A 20,829-nucleotide genomic window follows, 5' to 3' on the forward strand; every position below is an offset into this window, starting at 1 on the left:
ACCAGCTCTGGGCACCAGCAAACCAGGCACGTGCTTGGGGCAGCACATGTCCAGGGGTGGCATTCCGGCCACCTTTTTTTTTTCTTGCTCAGGCAGCATTCCGGTGCTTGGGGCGGCAAAAAACCTAGGGCCGGCCCTGATGAAGAGGTATATGAATCTTTAGCTTATCTGGCACATATATATCTTGTGACACAGGCTACAACAGTGCCATGCGAATGCCTGTTCTCGCTTTCAGCTGACGTAATTAAGAAGGTTTCAGAGTAACAGCCGTGTTAATCTGTATTCGCAAAAAGAAAAGGAGTACTTGTGGCACCTTAGAGACTAACCAATTTATTTGAGCATAAGCTTTCGTGAGCTACAGCTTACTTCATGAAGTGAGCTGTAGCTCACGAAAGCTTATGCTCAAATAAATTGGTTAGTCTCTTAGGTGCCACAAGTACTCCTTTTCTTTTTGTAATTAAGAAGTGGGCAGCATTATCTCCGGTAAATGTAAACAGACTTGTTTGTCTAAGCAATTCTCTAAACAAGAAGTAGGAGTGAGTGGACTTGTAGGCTCTAAAATTTTTGTTTTTGAGTGAAGTTATGTAACAAAAGAAGCTACATTTGTAAGTTGCACTTTCATGATAAAGAGATTGCACTACAGTGCTTGTATGAGGTGAATTGAAAAATACTATTTCTTTTGTTTATAATTTTTACTGTGCAAATTTTTGCAATAAAAAATATAAATTGAGCACTGTACACTTCGTATTCTGTGTTGCAACAGAAATTGATATATTTGAAAATGTAGAAACATGCAAAAATATTTAATAAATTTCAGTTGGTATTCTATTGTTTAACAGTGCGATTAATCGTGATTATTTTTTTTAATTATTAATTTTTGAGTTAACTGCGATTAATCGACAGCCCTGTAATAAATATAAAAATTAAGAAGATAAGTTTTGCTATTTAATTGCTTTAATAAATACGTATAAATCTAGTTTATCCACCTGGTTAGCAAAAAACAGTACCAAATTTAGTGCAAAGGCTATATTTAGTTGCAAATAAATGTATTTTAATGATTATCAACCAATGAGAATCAGTGTTTCTTAAAGGACAAATATGAAACATTAAAATTAATTACTTTAATTGCTTTGATTAAATCAGTCCACCCTGCCACATAGGATATGGGACAACCAGTTGCCAATGTTCAATTTGCAGCATCTGTCAAAGAAACTAATAGAACATTAGGAAAGGGATTGATAATAAAACAGTAAATATCATAATGCCACTATAAAATTCATGTTTTGCTGACACCTTGAATACGGTGTGCAGTTCTGGTTGCCCCATCTCAAAAAAAGATATACTGGATATGGAAAAGGTACAGAGAAGGGCAACAAAAATGACTGTGGGTATAGAACAGCTTTCATATGAGCAGAGATTAAAAAGACTGGGCCTATTCAGCTTGGAAAAGAGATGGCTAGGGGGTGCATGATAGAGGTCTATAAAATTGTGAATGGTATGAAGAAAGTGAATAAAGAAATGTTTTATTTACCCCTTCACAGCACAAGAACTAGGGGGTCACTAAATAAAATTAATGAGCAGCAGGTTTAAAACAGCAAAAGAGAGTACTTCACACAGTGCACAGTCAACCTGTGGAACTCATTGCCAAGGGATGTTCTGAAGGCGAAAAGTATAACTGGATTCAAAAAAGAACTAGATAAGTGATGGAGGATAAGTCCATCAATGGCTATTACACAAGATGGTCAGAAATGCAATCCCAATGCTCTGGGTGTCCCTAAGCCTCTCACTTCCAGATGTTGGGACTGGACGATTGCCCCTGTTCTTTTCATTCCCTCTGAAGCACCTGGCGTTGGCCACTGTTGGAAGACAGGATACTGGGCTAAATGGACCATTGGTCTGACCCAGTATGGGTCTTATACACTGCCCCAGCAATGGCTTGCATTCCTTCTTTCTCAGTCACTTGGAAACTGGATACGTTCCAGGGGCTCGGAAGTCAGAATATTGAGTGCACATTGTGGGATTTTAGGTTCAAGATGGGGTAATCTTGACAGATAAGGGGTTGGGGGAGGTCTGAACTAAGTGTTCAAAGTTGTGGGCTCAACATTTAGGAGTGTGGGATCTCTCCCTGTCTTTCATGTGGTGGTTGTTTGTTTTTTTAACCACAGATTTGCCTGTCCATAACCTGGTGTTAAGGAACGAATCTATCCGTTGCTGGAGCAACATCCCATTTATCACCATTCCCCTCAGTCGTACACATGGCAAGTCATTCGCACATCGCAGTGAGCTGAAACATGCTAAAAGGATTGTGGTGAAGCTGGGTAGTGCTGTTGTGACTCGAGGAGATGAGTGTGGATTGGCTCTTGGGCGGTTGGCATCTATTGTTGAGCAGGTAACTTTATGGCTAAAAAACCCAGTGCTCTTGCAAACTGGCTAGTCAATGTCTCCTTAAAGTTTGTATATTAAAACTTAGCAGGAGACTTTAACTGCAGCTTTTATCATCATGTGGCAAAACTGAGCTGTATGCAGAGGGGGAAGATGTAGTGAGGGAGACATGTGGCCTAATATACGTAGAGTGGTGCAAGAGGAGAACCTGCAGTATGCAGAAATAAATGTAGTGGGAGTTCCTGCCTTCAGCTGGAGGAGGAAGGACCATCAGGGAATGGGAGAGAACATTTTGTCCTGGGATGAAGTTGGACGTGAGTATCTCTTGTTGCCACTTCTTTTGTTGAAAAATACCTGTGGAGTATAATCCCAGTGAATAATGTTCTATCAGAGCTTCACTGCTGATGTTTAAATTGCTCTGTCTGACACCTGGATTACACAGTAACTTGCACTTGATACATATGAATGTATAATAATTGAGTTAAATAAAACTTATCCATATCCGGTTAAAATTCTGGTTAAAAAACTCTGCCAGTTGGCATCTAGTGAGTTGGTCCTACTTCTGCTACATTGATGACTCTTATCCTAACGGGCACTCTTCCCAGAATGCTGCAGTGCTTTGTGAATCCATCCCCTTTCTCAGTGCCTCACCCACTTGGCTTTTCATTCTAGTGACATGAGTTTAGTTAACATCTTCCCCTCCAAAAAGCTTAGCGTTAAAATGCAGTTACTTGGATTTATGTTGGGGATGCTTATGAAGATTGTGGAAGATTCCCATGGTCTGTTGGGAAAAGACTTGAGTAGGGTTTCTCCCCAGTGGCCTGTGCGATACTTCTCCTTGCCCATGAGCAGATGTGATATACTGGGTAACCCCACAAACCAGTCTGAGAGAAATGTTCCCCCAAGGTAATCTTAGCAAAAGGAAGGTAATAAGATAGACCCAAGAGGCAATTGGGTAGGAAGGCAGCACTGACATTTCAGTATCTGTACTAGAGTTCATGTACCAGTGAGGAGTAATGTCTTCTGCGTCCCTGGGATATGTGCATGCTTACCTTTGGAAAAGCCTCTGAAGGCCTCTTTTATTTTACATGCACCAGGAATGGATGGGATCCATATAGTAATTTGCTTGTATTGCCTGAAATGAAACAGAAACCTAGCTGTAGAGGGACGGATCTAGTGTATACTTGATAGGTGTGTACAAAACCTTGTTGCATCAATGAAGTATATGGTACTTGATTTGTGAAAGGAACTACGAAGCCAGGTGCTGGGAGGTGGAGGGGGCAAAGCATGAAGTGTTTGCATGGTATAAGAGAAGACCGATTCTCTACATCTCAGATGTAGCATTGCTGTTTAAATATGAGCTGTGGACATGGCTGGTCGATAAGTCTGGCAATAGGATATGGGCTGCTCGCCTCTAGACTCTGCTTAAAATCACACCAGCTTTGATGGTGGACAAACTGGCTGCCACCTGATGCCTGTCCTATGGCTTGATTAGTCCAGGTGCTTACATTAGAAAAATTGCTACCATGATGGGGTCAAGTATAGCAAGGGCCATACAGGTTCTCTCCTAGGAGCGGGGCATCTTACATTGTTACTTCCTTACTGTATATGTTCTTTGGATAAGCAGAAGACTTCAGTCTCCAGGAATTGATGAGGCACAAAATGCTCTTAAAATGTACAAAGAGGAAGAATGGAATCAGTAAGCTAGTAACTTTCCTGCTCTAGGGCCTGATCTTTGATTCTCCACACCTGTAGGTGTCAATGCTGCAGAATCAGGGTCGGGAAATGATGATAGTCACCAGTGGTGCTGTGGCTTTTGGAAAACAGCGATTGCGCCATGAGATCCTGCTTTCTCAAAGTGTGAGGCAGGCCCTGCATTCAGGACAGAACCAGCTAAAGGACATGGTGAGTGGCTGAGGTAGACATCTGCTCTTCTATTAGATGTTGGGCTGAGTCGGCTTATATCCCTTCCTGTCAATTGGCTGACAGCGATGTTCTCTAATCTTTGAAGGCTATTCCAGTCTTGGAGGCACGAGCCTGTGCAGCAGCTGGGCAGAGTGGATTGATGGCTCTCTATGAGGCCATGTTTACACAGTACAGCATTTGTGCAGCTCAGGTAAGGGACTGCGCTTTCCCCTGCCCTTGCCCATGGATTGATACTTCAGTCCATCTTTTGGAACCAATCTTATTAATTCTAGAAGGACCTGTTCCATTCTACTCACTGTCTTCCTAGATTTCCATTGTAATTCCATTTCTGAGAGGTTTAGAACTTGGTTTCAATGATATCCCACAAAGGAAATTGTTCTGGTAAATATCACTTAAATAAATAAATTTTTATGTTCTAGTTAAAGAAAAAACACATTTTTTGGCTGGCTTTGGACACTTTTTTAACCAATTGTGTATCCCAGACCACCTGGTTGGTGGCCCTACGATAAGCCAAAGAGATGGGGCTGAGGATCAGGAGTGAAGGTCTAAGGACTGAAAACTAGGGTTGTCAATTAATCGCAGTTAACTCAAGCAATTAATGCGAAAATAATAAACTAGATTAAAAAAAGTCACAATTCATCGCTGTATTAATCGCATTGTTAATAATCGAATACCAATTATAAATATTTTTCATGTTTTTCTACATTTTCAAATATATTAGTTTCAATTACAACACAATAGAAAATGTATAGTGCTCACTTTATTACTTTTTATTATAAATATTTGCACTGTAAAAAGATAAACAAAAATAGTATTTTTCAATTCACCTCATACAAGCACTATACTGCAATCTCTTTATCATGAAAGTGCAATTTACAAATGTAGAATTATTATTAGGGTTGTCAGTTACTTGCAGTTAACACATGCAATTAACTCAACAAAATAACACGTTTTTTTAACGAGGGTTAATTGCACACCTCTGGAGATAGGACTCTGTAGCGGCTGGGCAGGGAGGGAGGCACAGGCTGTGGCAGCAAGCAGGAGGTGGCCCGGGAACAAGAGACTCCGTAATATCCAGACCAGATGCTCGGATTAGTGAAATGCTTCGGAGCTGGTCTCACACCCCCATCCCTCGTGATAACTGCTGCTCCCACTTCCTCCCCCCGCCCTGCACCCATGGAGCCGCCTGGGCCAAGCTGCTCTAGACTGGGAGCCTGCCTCTTGACTGCTGTGCAGAGCGGGGGTAAGAGAGGCTGATGTTGGAGTGTCTCCCTTTCCCCACCTGTGTACCTACTCGCCGCTGAGCTGGAGTCAGGGAACAGGGGGAGCCTGTCAGCTGGTGTTGTTTCAGGAGCCATTGTTGCCAATGGCAGCTGCTGTTGGCTGAAAAAGCATTCAGGCTCCTGAGTGCTCTGCTTAAAGAGACAGTGCTTCCCCAGCACACACACCACACACACATTCGTTGTCCTCCAGCACGCTTGCTCGCGCTCTCCCTCCCTCCCCCCCCACCCCCACTGCCCATCCCACACACTCTCACATCAAACCAAAATCTGAAATGGTGCCCATGGTGAGCCAGGAGGCACCAGAGGACTCTGGCAAGATGCAGCCTCCATGCAATAGCACAGAGCCCATTTTGAGCCGTATGCCAAGTGCTAGGCACCACAAGCTGCAGCAGAAGTAAGGATGGCAATACACCATATATGATGTCACCCTTACTTCTGATCGGCTGAACAGGAAGTAGGACTGAGTGGACTTGTAGACATTAAAGTTTGACATTGTTATATTTTTGTGTGCAGGGCAGGTATGTAAAAAAAAAATCCTACATTTGTAAGTTGCACTTTCAGGATAAAGAGATTGTACTACAGTACTTGTATGAAATGAATTAAAAAAATTTTTTTCAGTACAAATATTTATCATCAAAAATAAGTGAACACTGTACACTTTGCATTCTGTTGTAATTGAAATCAATATATTTGAAATAGAAACTATCCAAAAATATTTAAATAAATGATATTCTATTATTATTTAACAGTGTAATTAAAACTGCAATTAGTTGCAACTATTTTTTTAATGTCCTGATTAATCGCAATTAATTTTTTTAATCATTTGACTGCAAACAAAATTAGAACTGTCAAGCTGAATATAAAGCTCATATGAGAGAGAAATGTAAAAAGTGAGTCCTCAAATATGGACTCTCTGTTCATTAACATCTCTTCTGTTCCATATTGTATACACTTAGCCATGAGCCTCTTTTTTTTTTTTTTTTTTAAACTCATGTTGTAGCATTATTGTTTGAATTGTTGTACTCGGGTACTTGGAGAAGATCTTGCTATGAAGTACAATTATACTCTGCCTATATAAACATCTGTCTTGGGCTTTATACCACGGCTATCACCATGGTACCTGAGAACCTAATGTCACCTTCTCTCTCGGTAGATCTGCTCCCTGTATGTGTTCCATCATACAATATCTACTGAATTCACTGGCTAAAATATACTCATCTTTGCACTGTCTTGAATATGAACACAACTGTCCCACTGTATATTTATAAGGATTAAATTAAGCTCCTTTTAAAATCATTGGACTCCTAAATTAAAATTCCAAAAACCTCTCCAATGTCTCACAGTGGATTCAGTTGTACTCAGTTCTCATAAGCACCCAATGTCAAAATAGAGATGGGGAAAAATCGCCTCCACAGGTCATCGATAACTCCCATCCCTTTCTTTACTCAGCTGCCTCCCTACATGTCTGAAAGAAAAGATGGTGTTTGTAGCATGTCCAGAAGGTCAATGGAGCTAGGTTCTGGCAGACCAAGGGGGAAGTGAATTTCAGAGCTGAAGGGACATTGGAGAGTAAATAACCCACCAGCTTTACCTTCCTGTTCAGAGGAAGGAAGCTCTAAATTAAGCCTCTCTGTTTATTGTATTTGTGGAGATATTGTATGGGAAGAAAGGGGGTGTCTCAAATAATCTGATCCCAGATGGTCTTGGGGCTTTAAAAGTCATAACCAGAACCTGCATGTGAGTTTCTCAGATTGTTTCGTAGAAACTTAGCCAGCCCATGTTATGATTTCTTGGGAAAAGGGCTATTGGGAGATAGCTATGTATGTCTCATATTCTACAATAAATAATGGTCCAAAGAATTAAATTTCTCAACTATCCTCTGCACCCTTTAACTAACCCCTCTTGCTGCCATGGTGGCCTAGGGAGCCTTGACCGATCTGTTGTGGATGTCTCTTTACTTGCACACTTGGTGGCTGCAGATCAAATTCTTGTTCAGAGTCTTTCTGCTTTTCAGATTTTAGTCACCAATTTGGATTTCCATGATGAACAGAAGCGTCGGAATTTAAATGGGACATTACATGAGCTGCTGCGGATGAACATTGTCCCTATTATTAACACCAATGATGCTGTTGTTCCACCTCCAGAACCAAACAGTGATCTTCAGGGGGTAAATGTGGGTAAAGTATTACAGTGGGTGGATCCTGCTATTGGACCTGCTAGAGCATGAATGCATGACTCACTAACACTGTAATAACCTGGATATCCTGGAGTGACCAACGGGGGAAATGGAAAATGTAAGAATAGAAAAAACAGATTGATGCTGGGAGCTGAAAGTCCATACCATTAAGCGGAATGGTATGGACAGAGGAATTAGGGAATGGGTACTGACATGGCTTGCTTTTGACAAAGTGCATTGATTTGGATGGGGAGCAGACACTAGCATGGCTTGCTTTTTGCAGAGCACAGACTGATTTGGATAGGATATTACTGCTTGTTTACTGAATGCTAACATTGTGCTCGACTCCATACAAAGATTCCACCCCATAGAGCGCACAGCATAATATGGACAAAGCAGTACAGAGGGGTCTGTTAGTACTGATACTTGTTCACTGTAGGGCGCAGTCAGTGTTTGCTAGCTTCTCTCTCCTGCTGGTGTTGCTGACCTTTCTATGTATTTCAGGTTATTAGTGTTAAGGATAATGATAGTCTGGCAGCACGATTGGCTGTAGAAATGAAGACTGATCTCCTGATTGTTCTCTCAGATGTAGAAGGTATGTGATTTACTCATTTGCCTGTGATTAAATCAACAATTTCTACCCTGTGACATGGTGCTGGGCAAAGGGTTGCAGATTCAGCTCTCTGTCACGCCTGCTCCTCGTTAGGGGAACAAATTAGAGCAGGTTGGAGGTAACCTGGCCCTAATTGGGGAGGCAGAGACAGCTGCTACCTAAGTAGCCTGGGGCTGCATAAAAGCCTCAGGGGAAGGAAGCCAGGGGAGAGCAATAGGAAAGGGAAAAAGCAGGGAATGGAAGCAGCTCTCCCCTGCCTGCAGATGGTGAAGGGTTACTTGTACATGGTGAAACAGTGGTGGGAACAAGCCTGAGAATAAAGTGCACCAGTGGTTAAAAGCCACGGTCTCAGAGTGACTTTGTGAGCCTAGCAGAGGCAGAAGCTAAGGGGGCCCTGCCACACGCTGCTATTTACCCCCATAAAACCTAAAACCAACGACAAACATGTCTAAGACCAATTTATTCACTTGTATGTCGTATATTTTTCCATCTTTTTTTTTTTTTGGTCTGTATATGGTCTCCTTTAGAGTGTAAACTCTTCAGAGCTAAGACAAAAACTTCTCTCTGCAACAAGAGCTGCAAAATAAAATTTGGGCACTGGATAAATAGCAATTTTTGGCAAAAGGTTGTTTTCCCCTTCAGGCCACACGAACAGTGGTGGCAACCTACATTCTAATTTTGTAACTCTCTGAAACAAAGCAATCAAATGTGCTAAGACGTTTTTAGTAAGCCCCCACTGCTGTCTGTCATTCATCATTCCATTATCCTTTAGAGGTTTAGTGATTTCTCTGAATATTCCATTATTTTAAAAGGGATAGAAGTTACTCCTACATGGCTGTAATTGCCAAGTTTAGATGAGAGTGTGCACTTTTGCCCCCCCGTGCTGTCTAGGTGTTCAAAAGCAGCTGAAGATCCAATGGCAACTCTGATGCAGCAGAGCCCACTGTATGCTTTTATATAGTTCATATTTTAATGCCATCCTTGGACTCTTGCACCTCATGCAAGGTGGATTCTCTTCTCGTCTGTGTAAGTTTTTTACCACAGTGACAAGTTGCAGTGTATACTCTGTGATCCTAGCATTGCAGAAGCTGGAGCCACAACAGCTTCCTAATTCATGCTGAACCAACTGCCTGACACTTTTGTCATTAGCAACTCTTCACATCATCCAGTCAGAATGTGGGAGTGTGATCAAGTCAGGCTGGGAGCAGCCAGAGGGTGGTGGAGGCAGCTATTTTATATTTTATCTATCTTGTCAGCAAGTTAAGGAAGTATGGGCTGGATGAATGCACTATAAGGTGGGTAGAAAGCTGGCTAGATTGTCGGGCTCAACGGGTAGTGATCAATGGCTCCATGTCTAGTTGGCAGCCGGTATCAAGTGGAGTGCCCCAAGGGTCGGTCCTGGGGCCGGTTTTGTTCAATATCTTCATAAATGATCTGGAGGATGGTGTGGATTGCACTCTCAGCAAATTTGCGGATGATACTAAACTGGGAGGAGTGGTAGGAATAGGAGGGGAGGAATAGGATACAGAAGGACCTAGACAAATTGGAGGATTGGGCCAAAAGAAATCTGATGAGGTTCAATAAGTCAGCAGTGTGCCCTTGTTGCCAAGAAGGCCAATGGCATTTTGGGATGTATAAGTAGGGGCATTGCCAGCAGATCAAGGGACGTGATCGTTCCCCTCTATTCGACATTGGTGAGGCCTCATCTGGAGTACTGTGTCCAGTTTTGGGCCCCACACTACAAGAAGGATGTGGATAAATTGGAGAGAGTCCAGCGAAGGGCAACAAAAATGATTAGGGGTCTAGAACACATGACTTATGAGGAGAGGCTGAGGGAGCTGGGATTGTTTAGCCTGCAGAAGAGAAGAATGAGGGGGGATTTGATAGCTGCTTTCAGCTACCTGAAAGGGGGTTCCAAAGAGGATGGCTCTAGACTGTTCTCAATGGTAGCAGATGACAGAACGAGGAGTAATGGTCTCAAGTTGCAGTGGGGGAGGTTTAGATTGGATATTAGGAAAAACTTTTTCACTAAGAGGGTGGTGAAACACTGGAATGCGTTACCTAGGGAGGTGGTAGAATCTCCTTCCTTAGAGGTTTTTAAGGTCAGGCTTGACAAAGCCCTGGCTGGGATGATTTAACTGGGGATTGGTCCTGCTTTGAGCAGGGGGTTGGACTAGATGACCTTCTGGGGTCCCTTCCAACCCTGATACTCTATGATTTTAGCCCTAAAGTGATAAAGGCCCTTTTTCCTACAAGCTGAGAAGGAGTTCCCTCAGGTCAGTTATGGACACCTGAGTCCAATTAAATGCTGCCTGAGATCTTTAAAAGCCCTTGCTCTGGTTAGAGAGGGGGAGGAGAGACAAGCTGTTGCAGGGCTAGTGGCAGCAGGAAGACAGGCTTCTCCAGGAAGAGAGGATGCTCTCCTCCCTCGAGGGGGAAACCCCCAAAGCTGAGTGCCTGTTTAGGGGAAAGATTGACACCCTGGGGACAACAGCAAGATAACAACACCCAAGCAAAGGGGGCAGGGAAAGGTATCCCCTTTTATTTTGTGTTTGTAAATTGGTTTCTTTTTTGTTTGCTGGAGGAACCCTCTTTGGGCCTGTCCTGAGGCCTACCTTGAAAGTACTTGTGATGAGTTGCCCCCCTTTTGGGGTGCCACCTTATGTACTGGGGTACCACTGAGCCTGCCTGTTCTACCAACCTGGGCTCCCACACCATCCTGCCAAGCCAGGCCCTCAAGCCTCCTATAGCACAAAAAGGGACACACCCAGCTGCAGAAAGACAGAAATGGAAACCAGTACTGCATGGGAAGGCTTTCAACTAAGGAATTACCTAGCACTCAAGTGCACTCCTGCTCTGGAGAGTAAACCCCAAATTGTCTTGTGTTGTGCTTCACCAAGAACTGTACTGTGTAAGCTAATTGAAATTTGCCCTCTGCCTCACTGTGGAGAGAGATATGCACAGCTTTTTGTATTACACAAACTGGGTTTAAAACAAAAATAAATTTATTAAGTACAAGAGGTAGATTTTTTTTCATAGATTCATAGATACTAAGATCAGAAGGGACCATTATGATCATCTAGTCCGACCTCCTGCACAACGCAGGCCACAGAATCTCACCCACCCACTCCTGCGAAAAACCTCTCACCTATGTCTGAGCTATTGAAGTCCTCAAATCGTGGTTTAAAGACTTCAAGGAGCAGAGAATCCTCCAGCAAGTGACCTGTGCCCCATGCTACAAAGGAAGGCGAAAAACTTCCAGGGCCTCTTCCAATCTGCCCTGGAGGAAAATTCCTTCCCGACCCCAAATATGGCGATCAGCTAAACCCTGAGTATGTGGGCAAGATTCACCAGCCAGATACCCAGGAAAGAATTTTCTGTAGTAACTCAGATCCCACCCCATCTAACATCCCATCACAGGCCATTGGGCCTATTTACCATGAATAGTTAAAGATCAGTTAATTACCAAAATCATGTTATCCCATCATACCATCTCCTCCATAAATTTATCGAGTTTAATCTTAAAGCCAGATAGATTTTTTGCCACCACTGCTTCCCTTGGAAGGCTATTCCAAAACTTCACTCCTCTGATGGTTAGAAACCTTTGTCTAATTTCAAGTCCAAACTTCCCAATGACCAGTTTATATCCATTTGTTCTTGTGTCCACATTGGTACTGAGCTTAAATAATTTAAAGTGATTATAAGGGATAGCCAACAGATCAAAGCAGATTACCTTAGTAAATAAAAACCACAAACTGATCTTAACACACTAGATAGGTTGGATATAAATTAGCAAATTCTCACTGTGAGTGATAAACAGGTTGGCAGACTCTTAAGTCGCAAGTTGCCTTGGCTTTCCCAGATTTTGATACACAGGCTAAAGATCCTTCTAACCTGGGACCTTCACTTCCCACAGTTCAGTCCTTGCCCCTCAGGTGTTTCCAGGTGTGTTGTTGCAGGGAGAGAGAGGTCCCCCCCTTAATGTCATTGTCCCCCCTTATATGATCTTCCCACTTGCTGGAAAGCTTTTTCGCTATGATCTGGGTCAAACAGTTCCCGTTGTGCAGTGCTGTCTCTGTGAAGTTTCTATTGTGCACAGTCCCTGGGGTAATCCTTGTACCTGTGTGCATGTCCTCAGTAAGCCATTAGCATTGTTTGGCATTTTTACTGTTGTACCCGAAAGGCTGATTGTGGGTGCTTTCAACCTCACAACATGTTTCAGTAACACGTACATAGCAAACTTTATAACTTCACATACAACAATAATACATACAATCCAATGAGATATTAATGTCTAGCAGATCAAGACTTTTAGAATGATACCTCACAAGACATACTTTCTACAATACATATCCTGATTACATGACAGTGGTGAATATTCGGGTGTCAGGGTATGTCAGTACTGGTAAGAGAATGCAGAGGGGGAAGACAAACACTGTCTAGAGTGGGGCTGATTTTAGCCCAGGCCCCACCACTGCCAGAGGGGAAAGTGAAAAGTCCAGCAAGACAGAGGAGGTGCCTTGACACACATGGTGTCTGGAGTGGGATAGCTGGCACAGTGGACCATCCCAGGGCAAGGTGAATCATCTCAAAAATGTACAACATAGTGAGGGTGTTGGTGTAGGCCATGGCCGCGCAACAAGAGGCTACCAGGGTCCAGATGGCCACTCAACGGGAGTCGGTATGGCTACAGCAGAAAACAAATCAACTGCTGATGAGCCAGGCAACCCAGGATTGAGCCACCCTGCAGGAGGTCATGAATCTGCTGAAGGCTCTGACTGCTCTGACACATGGCCATAATGGGACTCAATCCCTAAGGGCCAGAAGTTACCTACCAAACATGACTATGGAAGATGATGTGGAGGCATATCTTTTCACCTTGGAAAAAACAGCCCTTCAGAAGGCCTGGCCACAAGACCAGTGGGCCAGTATCCTTGTCCCTTTCCTGGGAAGCCCAGAAGGCCGACTAGGACATGGCAGCGGAAGCTGCTACAGATTACACCCAACTGAAGGTTGAGGTCCTGGTGAGGTCTGGGGTTATGACAACTACAAGGGTCCAGGGGTTCCTGATGACTGGAGGTATCAGGACAGCAAAGCACTGAGGTCACAACTGTTCGACCTGATTCATCTAATTCGGAAATGGCTGTGCCCCGAGATCCACAACACAGAGAAGATTATAGAAGTCTTAGTGTTGGATGGGTTCATGAGAGGACTGTCATCAGACCTAAGAGGATGGGTTAGCCGAAATGACCGCTTCTGTTATGAAGATTTGGTTGCACTTGTAAAGAAGCATTTTAATGCTCAGGAAAGTTGCAGTGGGGGAGGTTTAGATTGGATATTAGGAAAAACTTTTTCACTAAGAGGGTGGTGAAACACTGGAATGCGTTACCTAGGGAGGTGGTAGAATCTCCTTCCTTAGAGGTTTTTAAGGTCAGGCTTGACAAAGCCCTGGCTGGGATGATTTAACTGGGAATTGGTCCTGCTTTGAGCAGGGGGTTGGACTAGATGACCTTCTGGGGTCCCTTCCAACCCTGATATTCTATGATTCTATGAAACTTTCTCAGACTACTGGGGAAGAGATGCAGTGGATCAAGAGGCCAGTCCCCTTCCTGAAGGCCCAGACTCCTGAAGGGTCAGGCAGAACTAGGTTGGGGAGTAAGGATGCTGGAGAGCGGCCTGAGGCTGCGAAGGGACTTGGGGAGAGAGGGTCGTGGGGTAAGAACCAATAGCTTAAAGAATAGGGGGATGCCCCAAGCTGTGTATAGATGTTATGCTTGTGGGAAACTAGGGCATATAGCAGCCCAATGTCCTAACATTGAGGAGCCTATGCAATGCAGTCTGGGTGATTGTGAAGACCCATGTGGCCTGATCAATCTCATGGGAGTCGTGATGACCCCACATAGATACACACAGCCAGTTAGGATGAATGGCATAGAGACCATTGCATTAGTGAATCCAGAAGCGCCATCATGCTGGTGTCGGGGGAAACCTAGTGGGGCAGAACCAGCTGTCTATGGCCAAATGCACAGGAATAACCTGTGTACGTGCGGCTATCAGTTACTATCTGACCATCCCTGTACAAATTGATGTTCAGGGGAATGCCACAAGGGTGAATGTCGGGGGTGGTCTGTGAGCTCCCATATGTGGTCCTCATAAGATGAGACTTCCCAGGGTTTGGAAACTTACTCCTAGTGGATGAGTCAGGAAGGTAGTGACCCCAGGATTGATACTGTAGCGAGCCCTCTCCTAGTTTTCTCTAAATTATCCCAGGACGTATTCTCTGCAGCAGAGAAGCTCTGGAAAACTAGGCAGTAAAGAAGGATGGACAAAAGATTGGGGGACCAGGATCTTGGCCCAGAACCAAAAGGCCGTCCAGCAGGCAGGAGGGTGACTCAGATAGTTGATGAACCGGAAGCTGGACCCAGTTCCGTGGCGATCAATCCTGTGTGTAAAACAGAAATAGGTCCCCTTGAATTTGAACATATTGGGCCCTCATTTAAGAATTTTGGCAGGACCCAGTCAATGAGCCACTGTACCACAATATTAGAAAAGAGGTAGCTGAGGTGAATAGAATCCCGATGAAGGGGAAAGCCAAAGGCCGAGGGCCTAGAGTGGTCCGAAGAGCAAGAAGTGGAGCAACTCCTGGTACCTCGAAGGCACCAGAGGGTAGTGTTGGACCTAGTCCACAGTCATTTGTTCGGAGGACATCTGGGGTAGATAAGACCCTTGATCGAATCCTGCGGAGGTTCTTTTGGCCAAGAGTTTGTATGGAGGTTGATATCGCGCCTCCTGCCCGGAATGCCAATTACATGGCCCACAACTGCACTTAAGGGCCTCTTTAGTACCTCTACCAATTATTGAAGGCCTGTTTGAGAGGATAGACATGGATCTGATAGACCCATTGGAGAAGTCAGCCAGGGGTCATCAGAGTGTGCTTGTTGTTCTGGATTATGCCACCTAAAACGCAGAAGCCACCCCCCTATGAAACACCGTGTCCAAGACGATAGCAAAGGAGTTTATTCAAATTTTCTCTAGGGTACAGATACCCAAAGAGATTTTGCCAGATCAAGGAACCCCTGTGCGTCAAAACTGATGAAGGATTTGTGTGCGATGCTCCACATACAGGTCCTGTGAAGCTTAGTCTACTGTCCACAGTCTGATGGTCTCATTGAATGCTCTAATGGGACACTGAAGAACATGATATGAAAAGTGGTGAGCCGGGACGGGAAAAATTGGGATACCTTACTACCTTACCTGATGTTTGCAATAAGGAAAGTTTCCCAGATTTCCACAGTGTTCCCCCTTCAAGCTGCTGTATGGTGGTCATCCCCATGGCATATAGGACATTGCCAAGGAGGACTGGGAAGAACAGCCTAACCAGGGGAGAAGCATAGAATCATAGAATATCAGAATTGGAAGAGACCTCAGGAGGTCATCTAGACCAATCCCCAGCTCAAAGCAGGACCAACACCAACTAAATCATCCCAACCAGGGCTTTCTCAAACCAGGCCTTAAAAACCTCAAAGGATGGAGATTCCACCACCTCCCTAGGTAACCTATTCCAGTGCTTCACGACCCTCCTAGTGAAATAGTGTTTCCTAATATCCAACCTAGACCTCCCCCAGTGCAACTTGAGATCATTGCTCCTTGTTCTGTCAAGTGCCATCACTGAGAACAGCCGAGCTCCATCCTCTTTGGAACCCCCCTTCAGGTAGTTGAAGGCTGCTATCAGATCCCCACCCCCCCACACTCTTGTCTTCTGCTGACTAAATAAGCACAGTTCCCTCAGCCTCTCCTCGTAAGTCATGTGCCCCAGGTCCCAGGTTAACCATGGCCTCTGTAACTCCTACATCCAAGAGAGTTGGCTGTAGATAGCAAGTCCCTTGAGGAGTTGGATATTTTTCCATTCAGACAGGCACATTTGTGGTTTCTGCAGCACAGGAAAGTTTTCACTCTCTACTGTCTCATTCAGCACTAAGGGACTGAGAACCAAAGAGGCTGGTTCTCTGGGTAGAAGTCTTAAATACAAGCTACCCTGCAAAGCAGCGAAGTGTGATTTCCTCACCTGGGATGAATTCCTCTGGACCAGTTGCAGGAAGAAGCCACAAAGGAAGTTAAGGCTAAGGGATGATAAACGACAAAACATGCCTTATAGACTGCACCTAGTGATTACTGGCACTACAGCTAAATCAATAGCCATGACAGATACCATATAACAGTCTTCATGGCTGCAATTAGTGGTTTGCCAAGAGTTCCAAACAATAGAAGATCAGAATTAGGTTAATGGCAATAAAAGACTGCAGGGCTGCATTGAGAGCATCAGGCCTTTAATGCAGCATGTGCCAAGAAACTTACCTCAACCGTCATGTACTAGCTCCAAGGAGCACTTTTTTCCTTTAAAAACAATGTTCTGGCCAAAGTATCCCAGAAGCAGTCTGCTGATTCCCCAGAAGAGGGATGGGCTCTACAGCTAGAGGTCAGACTCTGCACTGGCTGCTGAACCGTACCTTGGGTTCATGAGGGGACTCACATCACTGCTTTCTCTTTCCTATCCTTTCCTTTTTACTTTATGTCCATGACCTGGAATTATCGCTAATTCATTAAAAGGGCTAATCCATTCAGCTTCACTCCATAATCCCCCTCATGGGAAAATGCTGCAGGATGAGGTCCTTCTGCAGTGCAGGGTTGAAGGCATTCTCTTCACATACATACAGTAGAGTTCTCTTCACCAGAATAAAAGATGTGTTGAGCGGGTGCTTTCCCCACCCTGCTCCTAAGGGGGGAGTCAAAACTTACCCTTTTGGAGTTGCTTCATTATCAGAAATTAACCGTACAGATCAGTTCATACAGGTTCCCCAGACTTATACCTTAGGGCTGCTGAACCACAAACTATGCCATCTCTCTAGAGCCACTCTTGCCTTCCTTGTACCCAGATAGTGGAAGTCATCTCTGCGAAACAGCAGAACCCACAGAACTCTTTCCCTGCAAGATCAGTATTTGCTCACAGGGTCAGATGTTTTAGTCAAATGCAGCCAGCCTGAATGTTAAACATTAATGGTGACTTGCAGAAGGAGATCATAGAATATTAGAGTTGGAAGAGACCTCAGGAGGTCATCTAGTCCAATCCCCTGCTGAAAGCGGGACCAACACCAACTAAATCATCCCAGCCAGGGCTTTGTCAAGCTGGGCCTTAAAAACCTCTAAGGATGGAGATTCCACCACCTCACTAGGTAACCCATCCCAGTGCTTCACCAGCCTCCTGGGGAAATAGTGTTTCCTAATATCCAACCTAGACCTCCCGCACTGCAACTTGAGACCATTGCTGCTGCTTCTCTCTTCTGCCACCGAGAACAGCCAAACTCCATCCTCTTTGGAACTCCCCTTCAGGTAGTTGAAGGCTGCTGTCAAATCCCCCGTCACTCTTCTCTTCTGCAGAACCCCAATTCCCTCAGCCTCTCCTCGTTAGTCATGTGCCCCAGCCCCCTAATCATTTTCGTTGCCCTCCGCTGGATTCTCTCCAATATGTCCACATCCCATCTGTAGTGGGGGGACCAAAACTGGATACAGTACTCTAGGTGTGGCCTCACCGGTGCCGAATAGAGGGGAATAATCACTTCCCTCAATCTGCTGGCAATGCTCCTACTAATACAGCCCAATATGCCGTTGCCCCTCTTGGCTACAAGGGCACACTGCTGACTCATATCCAGCTTCTTGTCCACTGTAATCCCCAGGTCCTTTTCTGCAGAACTGCTGCTTAGCCAGTTGGCTCCCAACCTGTAGCAGTTCATGGGATTCTTCCTTCCTAAGTGCAGGACTCTGCACTTGTCCTTGTTGAACCTCATCAGATTTCTTTTGACCCAGTCCTCCAATTTGTCTAGGTCACTCTGGACCGTATCCCTACCCTCCAGCATATCTACCTCTCCCCCCAGCTTAGTGTCATCTGTGAACTGGCAGAGGGTGCAATTCATCCCATCATCCAGATCATTAATAAAAATGTTGAACAAAACTGGCCCCAGGACTAACCTCTGGGGCACTCCGCTTGATACCGGCTGCCAACTAGACATCAAGCCGTTGATCACTACACGTTGAGCCCAACAATCTAGCCAGCTTTCTATCCACCTTATAGTCCATTCATCCAATCCATACTACTTTAACTTGCTGGCGAGAATACTGTGGGAGACTGTATCAAAAGCTTTGTTAAAGTCAAGTGTGTCAAAGCTCTGTCCTTGCCTCCGTGGGTCCCGCGTTTCCTGGTGGATTTCGCTAGCCTCAGAGGCTCACCATGACCCTGCACATAACCCTTCTCTCTCTCTAGAGACAAGGGTCACAGTCTATTGAGCCATTTTCATCATAAGCCAGCGAGGGAGGTGAGAAGTTATCCTTCCTTGCACAGTCTCTGTTGTCTCCCAGTCTCAGTGATTAATCAGGGGGCAAAGGTGGGGGCGGGGAGCCTGGGCCCACCCTCTACTCCAGGCTCCTGCCCAGGGACCCTAATAGTATCAACTATGGTAGCTGACCTTTTAGAAACATGACATGTACAATTCCTTGGGCTACTTCCCCCACAGCAGCCCTCACTTCCTCAAGCTCCACTTCACTCTTACCTCAGGGCCTCCTTCCTTGTGCCTGATATGGTGTGTACTACTCAGCCTCTCCAACAGCACAACTTCCTCCCACAACTCCTGACATGCACACCCACCAGACTAACTGGGAGGCTTTTAACTAGTTTCAGCCAGCCCCTGATTGGCTTCAGGTGTCCCAATCAACCTAGCCTTCTCCCTGCCTTCTGGAAAGTTCTTAATTGGCCCCAGGTGTCTTAATTGACCTGGAGCAGCTGCCATTTCATTTATCCTGGTACCAGGGATTTGTTTAGCGTGGAGCTAATATATCTATCTCCCACTACTTTCCTATAGCCATCTGGCCTTGCCCCGTCACACAAGATATATCACATCCACCACTTTCCCCATATCCACAGAGCCAGTTATCTCATCATAGAAGGCAATCCGGTTGGTCAGGCATGACTTGCCCTTGGTGAATCCATGTTGACTGTTCCTGATCACCTTCCTCTCCTCCAAATGCTTCAAAATGGATTCCTTTAGCACCTGCTCCATCATTTTGCCAGAGACTGAAGTGAGACTGTAGTTCCCTGGCTTCTGTTTCTTCCCTTTTTTAAATATGGGCACTATATTTGCCTTTTCCCAATTATCCGGGATCTCCCCTGATCACCACAAATTTTCAGAAATAATGGACAATGGCTCTGCAATCACATCAGCCAACTCCCTCAACACCCTCGGATGCATTAGTTCTGGACCCATGGACTTGTGCGTGTCCAGCTTTTCTAAATAGTCCTTAACCTGTTCTTTCACCACTGAGGGCTGCTCACCTCTTCCCCATACTGTGTTGCCCAGTGCAGCAGTCTGTGACCTGACCTTGTCTGTGAAGACTGAGGCAAAAAAAGCATTGAGTACTTCAGTTTTTTCCACATCATCTGTCACTAGGTTGCCTCCCCCATTCAGTCAGGGGCCCACACTTTCCCTGACCATGTTCTTGGTGCTAACATATCTGTAGAAACCCTTCCTGTTACCCTTCACATCCCTTGCTAGCTGCAACTCCAGTTGTGCCTTGGCCTTCCTGATTACACCCCTGCATGCTCTAGTAATATTTTTATACTCCTTCCTAGTCATCTGTCCAAGTTTCCACGTCTTGTAAGATTCCTTTTTGAGTTTAAGCTCACCGAAGGTTTCACTGTTAAGCCAAGCTGGTCACTTCCCATATTTGCTGTTCTTTCTGCACATCGGGATGGTTTGTTCCTGTGCCCTCAATAAGGCTTCTTTAAAATACAGTCAGCTCTCCTGGACTCCTTTTCTCCTCATATTCGCCTCCCTGGGGATCCTGCCCATCAGTTCCCTAACGGAGTCAAAGTCTGCTTTTTCTGTCCAGGGTCTGTATTTTGCTACTCTTTTCTTCCTTTTATGAGGATCGTGAACTCAACCCTCTCATGGTCACTGCTGCCTAGGTTACCACCCACTTCTGCTTCCCCTACCAATTCTTCCCTGTTTGTAAGCAGCAGGTCAAGAGGAGCATGGCCCCTAGTTGGTTCCTCCAGCACGTCATTGATCATGTGATGCAGATGCAGGACCAAATAGCCCAAGTCACTCCCAACGTGTGGGAACACCTGGAAAGAGTAAAGGAGGCTCGACAGATCTATTATAATCACTAAGCAAAGGTTCAGAAATTCTGGACAGGAGATCAGATAATGGTACTAGTACCCACAGCTGAAAGCAAGCTCCTGGTCAAATGGCAGGGGCCCTATGAAGTAATAGAAGCCATCGGAGAGGTTGACTAAAAGATTTTACAGCCCGATTGCCAAAAGCAGGAGCAGATATACCATATCAACATATTGAAACCCTGTCAAGACAGAGAAGCTTATGTGGGTGCCTTAAAGACGCCAC

General features: G+C 44.9%; 1 protein-coding gene across 6 annotated transcripts in view; it reads left to right on the forward strand.

Moving 5' to 3' along the window:
* The window catches only part of ALDH18A1 (aldehyde dehydrogenase 18 family member A1), a 114,394-nt gene that overhangs the window by 40,685 nt on the left and 52,880 nt on the right, over positions 1-20,829 (forward strand). For 5 of the 6 annotated variants that reach the window (XM_084635313.1, XM_084635314.1, XM_084635316.1 and 2 more), the window contains exons 3-7: positions 2,166-2,389; positions 4,138-4,287; positions 4,394-4,498; positions 7,606-7,764; positions 8,272-8,362. In XM_084635313.1, the coding sequence (XP_084491439.1) occupies positions 2,166-2,389; positions 4,138-4,287; positions 4,394-4,498; positions 7,606-7,764; positions 8,272-8,362 (729 nt within the window). The remainder of the gene's footprint in view (positions 1-2,165; positions 2,390-4,137; positions 4,288-4,393; positions 4,499-7,605; positions 7,765-8,271; positions 8,363-20,829) is intronic. The other variant, XM_084635317.1, reaches the window with a different exon arrangement.

The sequence above is a fragment of the Lepidochelys olivacea genome (genome assembly GCF_965140295.1).
Source record: "Lepidochelys olivacea isolate rLepOli2 genome assembly, chromosome: 7".
NCBI lineage: Eukaryota > Metazoa > Chordata > Testudines > Cheloniidae > Lepidochelys > Lepidochelys olivacea.